At 49.4% G+C, this 15,879-nt stretch overlaps 2 protein-coding genes and 1 pseudogene across 2 annotated transcripts in view; 2 read left to right on the top strand and 1 right to left on the bottom strand.

Moving 5' to 3' along the window:
- Positions 1-5,685, top strand: part of LOC147091918 (uncharacterized) — a 52,502-nt gene extending 46,817 nt beyond the window's left edge. The window contains exon 7 of the mRNA XM_085976463.1: positions 3,796-5,685. Coding sequence (XP_085832589.1) covers positions 3,796-5,463 — 1,668 coding nt within the window. The 3' untranslated portion in view covers positions 5,464-5,685. The remainder of the gene's footprint in view (positions 1-3,795) is intronic.
- The window catches only part of LOC147091917 (uncharacterized), a 73,451-nt pseudogene extending 63,065 nt beyond the window's left edge, over positions 1-10,386 (bottom strand).
- Positions 1-15,879, top strand: part of LOC147091915 (uncharacterized) — a 290,506-nt gene that overhangs the window by 148,877 nt on the left and 125,750 nt on the right. The window lies entirely within an intron of this gene.

Here is a 15,879-nt window from a genome sequence, read left to right as displayed (position 1 = left end):
AGAGTTGGAATAAATGGCTCTTTTTTCCGAGTGGCAGGCAGTGACTAGTGGGGTACCACAGGGATCGGTCCTAGGACCCCAGCTATTCACAATATATATAAATGATCTAGACGAGGGAACTAGATGTAACATCTCCAAGTTTGCAGACGACACAAAGCAGGGTGGGTGTGTGTGAGGAGGATGCTGAAAAACTCCAGTATGATTTGGACAGGTTGGGTGATTAGGCAGAAGCATAGCAGATGCAGTATAATGTGGATAAATGCGAGGTTATCCACTTTGGTGGCAAAAACAGGAAGGCGGATTATTATCTGAATGGCAATAGATTGGGAGAAGGGGAGGTGCAACGAGACCTGGGTGTCCTTGTGCACCAGTCGCTGAAGGTAAGCATGCAGGTGCAGCAGGCAGTTAAGTAGGCAAATGGTATGTTGGCCTTCGTAGCGAGAGGGTTTGAGTACAGGAACAAGGATGTCTTGCTGCAGTTGTACAGGGCCTTGGTGAGACCACATCTTGAGTATTGTGTGCAGTTTTGGTCACCTTATCTGAGGAAGGATGTTCTTGCCGTGGAAGGAGTTCAACGAAGATTCACCAGGCTGATACCTGGGATGGCAGGAATGACATATGAGGAGAGATTGGGACAATTGGGCTTGAACTCACTGGAGTTTAGAAGAATGAGAGGGGATCTCATTGCAACTTATAAAATTCTGACGGGACTGGACAGACTAGATGCAGGAAGGATGTTCCCGGTGGTCAGGGAGTCCAGAACCAGGGGTCACAGTCTAAGGATACGGGGTAAGCCATTTTGGACAGAAATGAGGAGGAATTTCTTCACCCAGAGAGTGGTGAACCTGTGGAATTCTCTACCACAGAAGGCAGTAGAGGCCAATACGTTAAATATATTCAAGAAGGAGTTGGATATATTTCTTAAGGTAAAGGGATCAAGGGGTATGGGGAGAAAGCAGGGACCGGGTACTGAATTATGATGAGCAGCCATGATTGCGTTGAATGGCGGAGCAGGCTAGAGGGGCCGAATGGCCTACTCCTGCTCCTATCTTCTATGTTTGTATGGTTCTGTGCTTTAGTTTGAGCTGGAGTGGAGATGGAGAAGCTGCTGGGTTTAACCGCCAGTACTTCTGAGCCCAGGAGGACCCAACAATTTGCAATGTGAGACTGTCAATGGAGGTGGATTCCATGGGGGGATTATGTTGTTAAACAGACGCTGTCTGTACATAGAGTCATAGAGTTATACAGCACAGAAAGAGGCCCTTCTGCCCATCGCATCCGCACCAGCCATCAAGCCCTGTCTAATCTAATCCCATTGTCCAGCATTTGGTCTGTAGCCTTGTATGCTATGGCATTTCAAGTGCTTATCCAAATGCTTCTTGAATGTTGAGGGTTCCTGCCTCTACTACCCTTTCAGGCAGTGAGTTCCAGATTCCAACCACCCTCTGGGTGGAAAAGTTCTTCCTCAAATCTCCTCTAAACCTCCTGCCCCTTACCTTGAATCTATGCCCCCTTGTTATCGACCCCTCTACTAAGCGAAAAGGTTCCTTTCGATCTACCCTATCTATGCCCCTCATAATTTTGTACACCTCAATCAGGTCCCCCCTCAGCCTTCTCTGCTCCAAGGAAAACAAGCCCAGCCTGTCCAGTCTTTCTTCATAGCTGAAGCGCTCCAGCCCAGGTAACATCCTGGTGAATCTCCTATGCACCCTCTCCAAAGCAATCACATCCTTCCTATAGTGTGGCGACCAGAACTGTACACCGTATTCCAGCTGTGGCCTAACCAGCGTTTTGTACAGCTCCATCATAACCTCCCTGCTCTTATATTCTATGCCTCGGCTAATGAAGGCAAGTATCCCATATGCCTTTTTAACCACCTTATCCACCTGTTCTGCCTTCAGGGATCTATGTACATGCACACCAAGGTCCCTCTGATCCTCTGTCTTTCCTAGGGTCCTACCATTCATTGTGTATTCCCTTGCCTTGTTAGCCCCTCCAAAATGCATCACCTCACACTTTTCAGGGTTAATTTCCATTTGCCACTGTTCTGTCCATCTGACCAACCCATCTATATCGTCCTGCAGACTGAAGCTACCCATCTCGCTATTTACCACCCCACCAATTTTCGTGTCATCTGCGAGCTTACTGATCATACCTTTTACATTCACATCCAAATCATTAATGTAGACCGCAAACAGCAAGGGACCCAGTACCGATCCCTGCGGTACCCTACTGGACACAGGCTTCCAGTCACAAAAACAACCTTCCACCATCACCCTCTGCCACTAAGCCAGTTTTGGATCCAATGTGCCAAGGCACCCTGGATCCCATGGGCTCTTACCTTCTTGGCCAGTCTCCTATGCGGGACTTTATCGAAAGCCTTACTGAAATCCATGTATACCACATCCACTGCACTACCCTCATCCACACACCTAGTCGCCCCCTCGAAAAAATTCAATCAAATTGGTCAGACATGATCTTCCCTTGACAAAGCCATGTTGACTATCCCTGATTAATCCTTGTCTCTCCAAGTGGAGACTAATTCTGTCCCTCAGAATTTTTTCCAATAATTTCCCTACCACTGATGTTGGGCTCACTGGCCTGTAATTCCCAGGTTTATCCCTACTACCCTTCTTGAATAATGGTACTACGTTAGCTGTTCTCCAGTCCTCTGGCACATCCTCTGTGGCCAGAGAGGTTCTGAAAATTTGTGTCAGAGCCCATGCAATCTCCTCCTTTGCCTCACACAGCAGCCTGGGATACATCTCATCCGGGCCTGGGGATTTATCCACTTTTAAGCCTGCTAAAACCGCTAGTACCTCCTCCCTCTCGATGCTAATATGTTCAAGTATATCACAGTCCACCTGCCCGTTTTCTATGTCTACATCGTCCTTCTCCATAGTGAACGCAGATGCAAAAAATTCATTTAAAACCCCACCTACATCTTCTGGCTCCACACACAGATTGCCACTTTGGTCCCTAATGGGCCCTACTCTTTCCCTAGGTATCCTCTTGCCCTTAATATACTTATAAAACACCTTAGGATTTTCCTTTATTTTGCTCGCCAGTGTTATTTCATGGCCCCTCCTCGCTCTCCTAATACAATGTAAAAGAGTATTGTTTTAGGAACAAGTATTTCTGTACAGGCTTTTAATCCAGTTTACATCTACAGATTTGTTATAATTCATTCTTGGGATGTGGGTGTCGCTCGCAAGAGCAGCAAATATTGCCAATCCCCAGTTGCCTGTTGAGAAGGGGGTGGTGAGTCGCCGCCTTGAACTACTGCAGTCCGTGTGGTGAAGGTATGCCCACAGTGTTGTTAGGTAAGGAGTTCCAGGATTTTGACCCAGCAACGATGAATATATCTGAGTCAGGATGATGTGTGACTTGGAGGGGAACTTGGATGTGATGGTGCTCCCATACAACAGCTGCCCTTGTCCTTCTAGGTGGTGGAGGTTGCGGGTTTTGGAGGTTCTATCAAAGTTCTGGTCGAGTTGCAGATGTATAAATTTCCTTTCCTTCGGCCCCTCCCCCTCCCCCTCCCACCTCTCTCTCTCTCTCCTCCCATAGAGGCCAGAGTCTTGTGTAGGCCCAGACCAGGTGGTGGATTCCCTTCCCTGAAGGACATCAGTGAACCAGTTGGGTTTTTATGACAATCCGGCAGCTTTCATGGTCACTTTTTTTTCTAGGGCAGGCCCCACAAATGACCAGATTCATTGAGCTCAATTTCACAACCTGCCTTTGTTTTCTTGTGGGTTGTCTGTCACGCTCCCTGTTTTAAATTAATTTTACAGGGCACTGGAAGGGGAGGATTTACAGACGGTAAGCTCAAACCAAACATCACTTCAAGATCTGACAGTCACTCGACTCATCGGATCTGAATCTCACCGGCCTCTGAACATGGAAGCAAAAAGCACCGTTCACAGCGGGGAGAAACCGTACACGTGTTCTGTGTGTGGCCGAGGCTTCAGGCATCCCTCTGGCCTATCGAGACACAAGCGCATTCACACTGGGCAGAGGGCGTTCAACTGCTCTGAGTGTGGGAAGGGATTCACTAATTCATCCAACCTGCTGACACACCAGCATGTTCACACTGGAGAGAGGCCATTCACCTGCTCTGAGTGTGGGAAGGGATTCACTCAGTCATCCCACCTGCTGACACACCAGCGTGTTCACACTGGAGAGAGGCCGTTCACCTGCTCTGAGTGTGGGAAGGGATTCACTCAGTTATCCCACCTGCTGAGACACCAGCGCGTTCACTCTGATGAGAGACCTTTTAACTGCCTGGACTGTGGGAAGTGCTTTAAAACTTCCAGGGAACTGATACGTCATCAACGTGTTCACACTGACGAGAGACCGTTCAGGTGCTCTCACTGCGGGACTGGGTTCAGGCAGTCATCTGAGCTCACTATACACCTTCGCACTCACACCGGGGAGAGGCCGTTCACCTGCTCCATGTGTGGGAAGGGATTCACTCAGTTATCCCACCTGCTGAGACACCAGCGAGTTCACAGTGATGAGAGACCTTTTAACTGCCTGGACTGTGGGAAGTGCTTTAAATGCTCCGGGGAACTGAAACGCCATCAACGTGTTCACACTGACGAGAGACCGTTCAGGTGCTCTCACTGTGGGACTGGGTTTAGGCAGTCATCTGAGCTCACTGCACACCAGCGCACTCACACTGGGGAGAGACCGTTCAGGTGCTCCATGTGTGGGAAGGGATTCACTCAGTCATCCCACCTGCTGAATCACCAGCGAGTTCACACTGGGGAGAGGCCGTTCACCTGCTCTGAGTGTGGGAAGGGATTCACTCAGTTATCCACCCTGCTGACACACCAGCGTGTTCACACCGGGGAGAGGCCGTTCACCTGCCCTGAGTGTGGGAAGGGATTCACTCGCTCATCCCACCTGCTGACACACCAGCAAGTTCACACTGGGGAGAGGCCGTTCACCTGCCCTGAGTGTGGGAAGGGATTCACTAATTCAACCCACCTGCTGACACACCAGCGAGTTCACACTGATGAGAGACCTTTCAAATGCCCAGACTGTGGGAAGTGCTTTAAAAGTTCCGGGGTACTGATACGCCATCAACATGTTCACACTGATGAGAGACCGTTCAGGTGCTCTCGCTGCGGGATTGGGTTCAGGCGATCATCTGAGCTCACTATACACCAGCGCACTCACACTGGGGAGAGGCCGTTCACCTGCTCTGAGTGTGGGAAGGGATTCACTAATTCATCCCACCTGCTGACACACCAGCGAGTTCACACTGATGAGAGACCTTTTAAATGCCCAGACTGTGGGAAGTGCTATAAAGCTTCCGGGGCGCTGATACGCCATCAACGTGTTCACACTGACGAGAGACCGTTCAGGTGCTCTCACTGTGGGACTGGGTTCAGGTGGTCATCTGAGCTAACTATACACCAGCGCACTCACACTGGGGAGAGGCCGTTCACCTGCTGAGTGTGGGAAGGGATTCACTCAGTCATCCCACCTGCTGACACACCAGCGAGTTCACAAGTGACTGCAGGGGGTGGATTCTGTTGCTGCTGTTAATCACATCCAGGATTGAACCATGTTCATTCTGACAGCTGGGGATTGTTTCTGCTGATGTTAAACTCCAGCCCAGTTCCCAGAGTTATTAATATTCTGGATATATGTCAAATAAATCAACTTTGTTTTAAACACATTGTTGTAGATTTTTGTCTTTCCCACCTGAGTGTTTAACATCACCTGGCTGGAGCTCAGAAAGGACAATCTGGGGGAGGATCGTACGGCGGGAACAAAACTCCAGCCTGGACACAGTCCTTCAGGGCCACACTGAGAGGGGCAAACGGCACTTTGGTCTTTCTCGTCTCTCTTCACTGACAGCAAAGTTGCCGTGCGGGTTAATCTCAAGGTGTGTGAGAAACGTGTCCCAGCCGCTCTCTGCCATGGTTCAGAGCTCCTAGGCACGGAACAGAAGGCTCCTTTAGGAATGTACCCCAGTGCTTTTTTTTAATGGCCTTATTAACCTGTGTAGCTGCTTTTAGTGATTTGTGTATCTGTATCCCTGGATCTCTCTGCTCCTCCAGCCCATTTAGACTCTTAGAGGGAAATTCGGTGGCACCCCCTTTGGGTCACAAAGGTCACCGGGGCCAATTTTAGCCCCCCAAAAAAGTTAGCGCCCCTGCGCATTAAATTCTGTGGTAGCGCCCCAGGCAGGAGGCAGGGTGCTACTGGAAGCGCTCCCCTCCCTCTTGGGGCGCTACCAGTGAATTTCCCAGCACTTCGTGTAACAGCACCACGCCCGTCGGCACACAGCACTGTGTCATAGCAGACCTCCCTGACTAACGGGGTGGAGCCTAGCACTGCACACACCGGGGCCCTGCTGGACCAGCGGGGAGTGGGGTGTCGGATCAAGAGGAGCGCTGGGCTGAGCGATCGCGGCTGACACCCCAAAGAAGCAAGGGGAAGGGGGCAGATGCTGGCAGTCGGCCAAAATAAAAAGTTGCCGCCCGACACCTGCCCTTTAAGTGGCGCCGCCACGGCTGCAGGAACAGCTCCTGGCCCTGTTGGACATATCGTCCGGTGATAGGTCAGGGATCACAACCCAAGGTTGCAGCCGGGGTGCTGCACGTGGCGATGACGTCAGTGCCGCGGGGTGCTACCGTCTACCGCCACCGCTAACCTCCCACTGAATATCACAGGAGGCACAAAGCAACCCAATTTCTCCCCCTTGTCCAAATAGTGTGTGGTCTCCTTATTCTTCCCACCAAAACACACCACCTCACACTGATCTATAGTGAAATTCATTAACACACCACCTCACACTGATCTACAGTGAAATTCATTTGCCAATTACACGCCCATTCTGAAATTTATTAATACCTTCTTGCATTTTGTCTTCCTCAGTATTAACTCTACCTCCCAATTTGGTATGATCGACAAATTTTGAAATTGTTCTTCTGATTCCCGAGTCCAAATCGTTTCTGTAAATGGTGAACAACAGTGATCCCAGCACCGATCCCTGTGGAACACCACTTCCCAACTTCTGCCAGTCTGAGTAGCTGCTCCCAACCTCTACTCTCTGTTTTCTGTTTTGTGTGCAGCTTGCTATCCATAAACAGTACGTAAGATCTACAAGATGACCCAGGTCAGGCCGTGTGGAGTGAAGGGCCCAGCAGCAGAATGGATGGAAAGATGGCTACAAAACAGAAATCAGAGGATTGGAGTTAAGGGAAGTTTGTAGCGCTCTTTCCATCCATTCTGTTGCCTGGCCCTTGACTCCACACGGCCTGACCGTGGTCATCTTGTAGACCGTACATACTGCAGACACAGTGCACCAGTGGTGGAGGGGGTGGATATTGAGTCCTGTGGCAGGGGCGCTGATGAAGTGGATTTCTCTGTCCACGAGTTTTGAGGCATCGCCAGTTGCATTTTCACCTCTTTCCACCTTTAAAAAATACCTTGCTGCCAGTTTATTAAAGCCATTAACAGCCGCTCGTGTGGGACACACCAATAAACGAGGCCTTGTTTCCCTCAGAATGACAGGCCTGAACCCGAGTTAGAAAACATTTAGTAATTAAACCAGACTGGGCGGGGCCTGAGGTGTGAGTTCGTAATGAAAAATTGGTGGCCAGCGTACTTCACACCAGGGCTGAGGACCCGGGGACTTGGGTTTCTGTATCATTTATTGATTAATTTTGTTTACTGCCCAATGTCAATCAGACTGGCGGGTCATCTTGCTGTCTGACGGAGGCAAGGGTCCCCAATGGAGGGCTCTCTATGCGGGAGTCCTTCCCAGCACCATTGGGGATCTGGGGTGGAGACTGTTGCAGGGAGCTGTCGTGTGCAACAGATTTTAAGCTCCTTTCCGGACTCCAAGACCAGATGTGTTTTTTGCGGCCTAGAGGAGTCCATGGGCCGTGTATATATTCAGTGTGAGAGGTTACAGCCCCTGTGTAGTTCCCTGAAGGGGCTGCTCCTCAACTCTTGGTTACACTTTAGCCCAACGCTCCTAATCTTTGGCCGCCCAGTGCGGAGTTGGGTGGGTAAATGGGAGGATCTTCTCGACCTGCCCTTGGGCCTGGCGAAAACAGCAATTTGTAGGTCCAGGATGGGTGGGGCCCATGGGGGGGTCACTCTGGCTGCCTGCCTCTCTCCCATGGTCTTGTCCCTGCCTGGGTGGCCCTGGAGAGGGAGCAGGCGGTGTCCACCGGTTCACTTGATACCTTCCTCGACCGCTGGACACGGAAGGTATCAAGAGGCGATAATCGATCCTCACAATCACATTGTGATTTAATTATTAATTGTGTGTGTGTCACAAATACATTTCTTCTATTTTGATGCAAAAGTTCTACTAGACATGTTAAACTATTAGTTATTTAATCCGGGCTGCAGCTGCTGAAAGGTTGTCTGCACTGAGCTTTGTGGCCAGAGCTGGCAGACGTGTTGTTCTGAAGTCTGATGTCTCACACCTGAAGAGTCTGTTTCTGTCGTGTTGTAATGACCTTTTTCTGTTGCCTGGTGTCAGAAATAGAAATCAAAGGAAGATGATGCCCCACTCTGTTAATCAACTCTTTGACACATTTCCATTTCTTAATTTACAAAGATCACAACTCCATTAGTGAACAATGGATTGCCAGTCTGCCACTTTTTACTGAGGCTTGAAAGGATTCGCTGTGAAGCTACACCTGCCCATCTGTCTGTGTGTCACTGTGTTTGGATTGTGTTAGACAACAGTCCTAATATCTCGCCTACATCCATTACAATGTTTGAAATGTTAGATTGTACTTGGAAGAAGTTGAGTTTGAATCTAACAATTCTGAAATTGGGAGCTTTTAATGATTTCTGTTTTTCACATAACTATATAGTGATGTGATAAGTCAAAGCAAATTAAAAAATGGTGCTATTTACTGAACACAACTGAATAATTCTACAAGGATGCTATCGCAGTCTTCCTCAGTATTAACTACACCCCCCAATTTAGTGTCTTCAGCAAATTTTGAAATTGTACTTCTGATTCCCAAGTCCAAATCATTCATGTAAATGGTGAACAACAGTGGTCCCAGCACCAATCCCCGTGGAACACCACTTCCCACCTTCCGCCTGTCTGAGTAAATACCTTTAACTCATCCCGTCACAATAACTGGACTTGTCTCTATTCCCGTGCCAAGGGGATTGCTGTACCAGATGGGAGGGGCAACATTTGAGGACTCTCGATTCTCCACCAATTCCCATTCCCCTTCTTTCTGGTGGATAATGGAGGTCCACTGTGTGTAATGTGCAAGTGAGTAAGAGTTATCAGCGAGGATTAATCAGCACTTTCTAATTGGAGATGATAATCAATGGAATCTTTCAGACAATGAATTGTAGATTTTATAGCAAAGATTAATATACGATTGAAGTAAAAGTTCATAATTTTATTGTAAAATATTTCAGGAACACTCATCAGAAATTAAGGGGAAAGATCAGACAGCAGTACTTAAAAGGACACTGCAGCCCTGACAATTCAATCAGCTATATATCCAGAATATTAAAATCCAGCCCAGTTATAGGGGTTATTAACATCAGCAGAAACAAACCCCAAATGTCAGAATGAACATGGTTCAGTCCTGGATGTGATTAACAGCAGCAATAACAGCAGAATTGAACCTCTGCAGTCACTTGTGAACTTGCTGGTGTCACAGCAGGTTGGATGACTGATTGAATCCCTTCTCTCACACTGAGCAGGTGAACGGCCTCTCCCCGGTGTGAACTTGCTGGTGTGTCAGCAGTTTGGATGACTGAGTGAATCTCTTCCCACACACGGAGCAGGTGAACGGCCTCACCCCAGTGTGAGCTCGCTGGTGTGTCAGCAGGTTGGATGACTGATTGAATCCCTTCCCACACACGGAGCAGGTGAATGGCCTCTCCCCAGTGTGAATGCGCTGGAATCTCAGAAGGTCAGAGGAATTAGTGAATCCCTTCTCACACACGGGGCAGGTGAACGGCCTCTGCAGTGTGAATGTGCTGGTGTATCAGCAGGGTGGATGAATTAGTGAATCCCTTCTCACACACAGGGCAGGTGAATGGTCTCTCCCCAGTGTGAATGCACTGGTGCTCAATGAGGTGAGATGACTGCCTGAACCTCCTCTCACAGTGAGAGCAACTGAATGGTCTCTCCTCAGTGTGAAGTCGCTGGTGTGTCAGAAGGTGGGATGACTGACTGAATCCCTTCCCACACTTGGAGCAGGTGAACAGCCTCTCCCCGGTGTGACTGCATCGATGAGTTTCCAGGCGGGACGGGGAGCTAAATCCCTTCCCACAGTCCCCACATTCCCACAGTTTCTCCGTGGTGTGGGTGCCCTTGTGTCTCTCCAGGTTGGACAATCGGTGCGATGTTTTTTCAGACTGTGTAACTGGTTAAAGCTCTTTCCACAGTCAGTGCACTGGAACACTCTCACTCGGGTGTGTGTGTCTCGGTGCTTTTCCTGTCACACCGATCTTTGAAATCTTTTCCCACAGACAGAACAGGCAAACATTTCTCCTTCCACATTCAAAGGCCGATGATATTCCCTGTAAAAGCAGTTTACAAAAGACATCACTGTAAGTTCAGGATTAAAATTCGGAACAGATAATTCTAGTTTCTATGGAACATTCTCTCCTCTCTTATTACATAGAATTACACAGATTGTACAGCACAGAAACAGGCCAATCGGCCCAACTGGTCCATGTGGTGTTTATGCGCCACACGAGCCTCCTCCCATCTCTCTTCATCTCACCCTATCAGCATCTCCTTCTATTCCTTTCTGCCATGTGTTTATCCAGCTTCCCCTTAAATACATCCATGCTCTTCGCCTCAACCACTCCCTGTGGCAGCAAGTTCCACATTCTCAGCACCCTCTGGGTGAAGGAGCTTAATCTAAATAGGACTTCCCTGGGCAACCAATGAGCACTGCTGCCTCTTTTGTGCATTTCCTGGTGAGGCGAAACAGTTGATATTTTCTGATCAAAAAGAGCTGAGCTCGGCAGCATTCGTCCTGTTTTGCCTCCTTTGGAGACCAGGTGTACGAGCAGAGTGAGCGCAGCCTTCACAGCAACTGCAATAAAATTGTTACAGTTGTGAAGGAACTTTGTGTCAGTGCACTGGACCACAAACAAAGTATGTGTGTCGATTATTGTCTTATTACCCTACTGTAAAGTGCCTTGAGATGTTTCAAAAGCTCTATATAAAGGTAAGTTGTTGTTGGTGTATAGAGAACTCTGTTGAAATTTAGCGAAATGATCAGTAACCAAGGAAGATCATTTCTTTGTTTGGTTCTGTTAGCTTTTATAGAATCATTGAAAAGTACAGCACGAAGGGCCCAACTCCCTTTTAAAATAATTGATGGAATCAGCTCATGACCTTTCCAGGTCGAGCGTTCCAGCTCCCGACAACTCTGAGTTTTATTCAATTGTTACCACAGTTGCTTCTGTGGAGGTTTAATAATAAATGCATTTTGCTGTGAAAGCAATTAAAACATTCCTAGTATATAAATAGACAGATGCATCAAAATATTAAAATTGTGGGAGGGGGTCAGTGCTCACCAGGGCCCAATAAACAATGGAATTCTTCTTTCCCAACCCAATGCTCAGAAGATGAAGTCCCAGAGCTGCCTCTGGCTCGGTTCCACTTGCCCTATTCTGACAAGCTGAGGTGTTGGTCAGTGCACTGTGATTGCCCTGTGAGCAGAAAATGGCAAATATAGAAATATGACCAAAATAACACATTTAACCCCAAAGCTGTAAATCCCCGTCCCACACACTGTCCCTTCTCCCTGTGCTGAAATCCAAACCCATTGCACCATCTCCAACATTTCTTTCCTCCACTCCTGGTTTTCCCCCTCCCTCTACTCTGGTTGGGTTCAGTTCTCCACCTGCTGTGTGCAGAGTGAGAATAAAATCAATGTGATAATTATTTTCTCTCCTGGTCACTGGGACTCTGAAACCTTCAGTTCTCCACCTGCTGTGTGCAGAGTGAGATTAAAATCAATGAGTCAATGATTGTCTCTCCTGGTCACTGGGACACTGAAGCCCTGCCCACTCTCTGTTCCTGTACAAAGATGGCCACGCATGCGCCCTGCTGCAGGTAGAACCGGTCTGTCTTTCCTTCACCAAGATGGCGGCAGGTAACCCGGGCCTGTCACTGAGAAAAACCCTCACCGCTGCCGTCCGGCGGAACACATTCGGCCACTGGATCTCATTCGGGCCTGAAACCTTTCTCCAACTTTATAAACCCTGAGGCGTGGCCTACCCGCAGTTTATTAATCTCCCGAACCCGCTCCTGCCGACCTGCAGCTCTGCCCGGCGACCGCGTGGGGCTTTCTTTGTAAAGTCGGTGAGGGACACGTGACCCGGGCCCACTGCCTGATTGACGTGAGCTTCCGACCAATAGGGAGCAAGCGGGGTGGGGCTGGAGGAGTGTGCCGGCGGCGGGTCCTCCAACCAATCGGGGAGCCCGAGGGGCGGGACTAGCGCCGGCTGATTGTCTGATCCGCAGGGCAGCGAGTTTCTCCAGTCCCTTGTTCAGGGCCCGGGGCCAGGGGAGGCTGTGGGCCTTTATTCCCCTCATTGGACACAAGGCTCTTTGGCTCACAACACACTGGCTCAGGTTTTAATAGAGACCTTTTAATTTCATCCATAAAAGCAGATAAACCCCGTGCTTCTGTGGAACAAACTCTAATATTTGGGAGTAAAAGTACAAGTTTTTTTCCCTCTGGGGAATTTATTATTAGTTTCAGGAAACAGCAACCACTTGTATTTATAAAGCACCTTTAATGTAATAAAACATCCCAAGGCTCATCACAGGATCGTTATAAAACAAAATTTGACACCGAGCCACATAAGGAGATATTCGGGCAGATGACCAAAAGCTTGGTCAAAGAGCATCTTAAAGAAGGAGAGAGAGGTAGAGAGATGGAGAGGTTTAGGGAAGGAATTCCAGAGCTTAGGGCCCAGGCAGCTGAAGGCACGGCCACCAATGGTGGAGCAATTAAAATCGGGGATGCTCAAGAGGTCAGAATTAGAGAAGCGCAAATATCTCGGGGGGGGGGGTTTGTAGAGGCTGGAAGAGATTACAGAGATAGGGAGGGGCGAGGCCACAAAGGGATTTGGAAACAAGGCTGAGAATTTTAAGGATGAGACACGAGGAAAAGCAGGGAGTGGGGGTGGGTCAAGCCCTTATGGGACAGGGTCGCTAATTCTGTTCTGCGACAGTTACTGGGACAGACTGTATCTCCCCCTCTCCTCCACACAGGGATTTGTGGTAGTTAAAGGGACAGCGATTCTTCTTGTTCCGCGAGATTGTAATTAAAGGGACACTAATCTGAGATGGCTGTGAACTTTTAGTGCCGCCAGCCTTTCTAAAACATCTTCCTTTTTTTGAAGATCTGTGTGAACTCGCTGGTGACTCAGCAGGTTGGATGAACTCTGAAACCTCTTTGCACAGTCAGAACATTTAAAGGGTCTCTCATCGGTTCTGGGACAGGAGGGATCTGGTTAACAGTGATCACAATATCATTGGGTTTAAAGTAGTTATGGAAAGGGACAAAGAAGAATCAGTGGTGAAAATACCCAGCTGGAAGAGAGCCAATTTCAGTGATTTGAGAAGGGATCGAGCACAGGTGGACTGGAAACAAAGATTGTCCAGGAAAACAGTGAATGACCAATGGCAGGCCTTCAAGGCTCAGATAGTTCAGGTACAAACCAAGCATATTCCCATAAGGAGGAAAGATGGGCATCCAAAGCTAGAGCTCCCGATGACAAAGGATATCGAAGTTAGAATAAAACAGAGAAAGGAGGTTTACGACAAATGTCAGTGCGGTAAACCACTGTTATTGTTTTCACTGTTGTTCACTACTGTTATTGTTATTGCACATTGTTACCTCTTGCTACTCACTGTGTACCAATGCATGCCTCAGCTGGCTCCACCCATGGCTCCGCCTACATGACCTGGTATAAAGGTGGCTGCTCGGCAACCCACTTCCTTCTTGGAACCAGTCGTCCACGAGAGGCATGCTCTGTTCTTTAGTTAATAAAAACCTTTTCATTACTATCCTAATTCATCGCCTTTTATGGAATAATTGATAAGCGTATCAATTTTATTAACTAAAATTAAAATGTCGGGATCGGAGCAGCAACAGCAGCAGGCGTTGCTGCGAGCCCTCAGACCAGCATGCCTGGACCTCAACCCTCAAGCGGCGGGTTCAGCTACCAATTTCGAACACTGGCTGAGCTGCGTTGAATCCTTCCTAGAAGCCTCCGCCGTGATATCAGAGGAGAACAAATTAAAAGTTCTGACCGCCCAGGTGAGCCCTCAAGTATATACCCTCATCCGGGATGCTACTATGTACACGGCAGCTCTCGACCTGCTAAAAGGGCAATACACGCGCCCAGTGAATACGATTTACGCCAGACACCTCCTGGGATCCCGCAGGCAGCAACCGGGGGAATCGGTAGAGGCATTTTTACGGGCGTTACAGATGCTCTGCAGGGACTGCGACTGTAAGGTGGTAAGGGCTGCGGCGCACGCGGAGGGACTTATCTGTGATGCCTTCGTTAAGGGCCTCCAGTCCGACTACTCCCGGCAGAGACTGCTCGAAAGCAAGGAGCTCGACCTGAAGACAGCCGTAGCCCACACGCTCTCACTAGATGTGGCCCACCGAAACCTCGAAGCACACTCACGTAACGGGGCCGCGCCATGGTCATCGCGACCTTGGGACATGGGACCGCCGCCCCCAGTACCAACTGCTGCAGTGATGTCCCGAAATCAACTGGGACCGCCGCCCCCGGTACCAATTACTGCAACGATGTCCCGTAACCAGGCCCAAAAATGCTATTTCTGTGGCCAGTTAAAACACCCTAGAGCGTGTTGCCCGGCGAAGACCGCTACCTGCTCTGGCTGCGGGAAGAAAGGCCATTACGCCACCGCCTGCAGAGGGAAACCCATGAATGCCAGCAGCGCCACATGTGAACCGTGGGGGCAGCCACCTTCTCCGCCATTTCGTGCACCTCCGGCCGCGTGGGGATCGGAATCATGGCCGCCGCCATTTTGCCCACCGCACTCAACCGCCAATTTGTCTCCGGACTCGACCACCGTCTCGTCAGACGACCATATTGACTCACTCAGCCATACACTGGCCTCCGTTACGCTGGATCAAGCTCTCCCTCATCATCTGTCCAGGTCCATGATGGACATCACGGTAAACGGCCGCGCCACTACTTGCCTGTTTGACAGCGGAAGCACGGAGAGTTTTATTCACCCCGACACGGTGCGTAGCCACTCCCTCATGGTCCTGCCAATGTGCCATCAGATTTCTATGGTGTCCAAGTCCCATTCAACGGACGTCGGCGGCTACTGTGTGGTGACCCTTTCGGTTAGGGACACTGAATATAAAAATGTTAAACTTCTTGTCCTGCCCCGTCTTTGCGCTGCCGTTCTGCTAGGGTTGGATTTTCAGTGCCACCTCAAAAGTGTCACATTGGCATACGGTGGACCCCTCCCCCCACTCACAGTCTGCAACCAACAGCTTTTAAATCGCCCACCGCGCACCACTTGCAGTCTTTCCACACTCAAAGTCCCCCCCCTCCCTTGTTCGCTAACCTCACCCGCGACTGTAAACCCATCGCTACCAAGAGCAGGCGGTACAGCGCCGGGGACAGAGCTTTTATTAGCGCTGAGGTGGAGCGGCTCCTGAAGGAGGGCATTATCGAAGGGAGCACCAGCCCCTGGCGAGCCCAGGTTGTGGTCGTTAAGACCGCCGATAAACGCCGCCTGGTCATTGACTACAGCCAAACCATAAACCGGTACACTCAGCTGGATGCATACCCCCTCCCCCGCATATCTGATATGGTCAATCAGATTGCGCAATACAGGGT

This window comes from Somniosus microcephalus, unplaced genomic scaffold (genome assembly GCF_052327205.1).
Source record: "Somniosus microcephalus isolate GS21.2 unplaced genomic scaffold, FLI_Smic_1.0 unresolved_chr3, whole genome shotgun sequence".
Classification (NCBI taxonomy): Eukaryota; Metazoa; Chordata; class Chondrichthyes; order Squaliformes; family Somniosidae; genus Somniosus; species Somniosus microcephalus.
The sequence above is the reverse complement of the archived record's forward strand: the minus strand, read 5'-3'. Positions and strand labels throughout refer to the sequence as shown.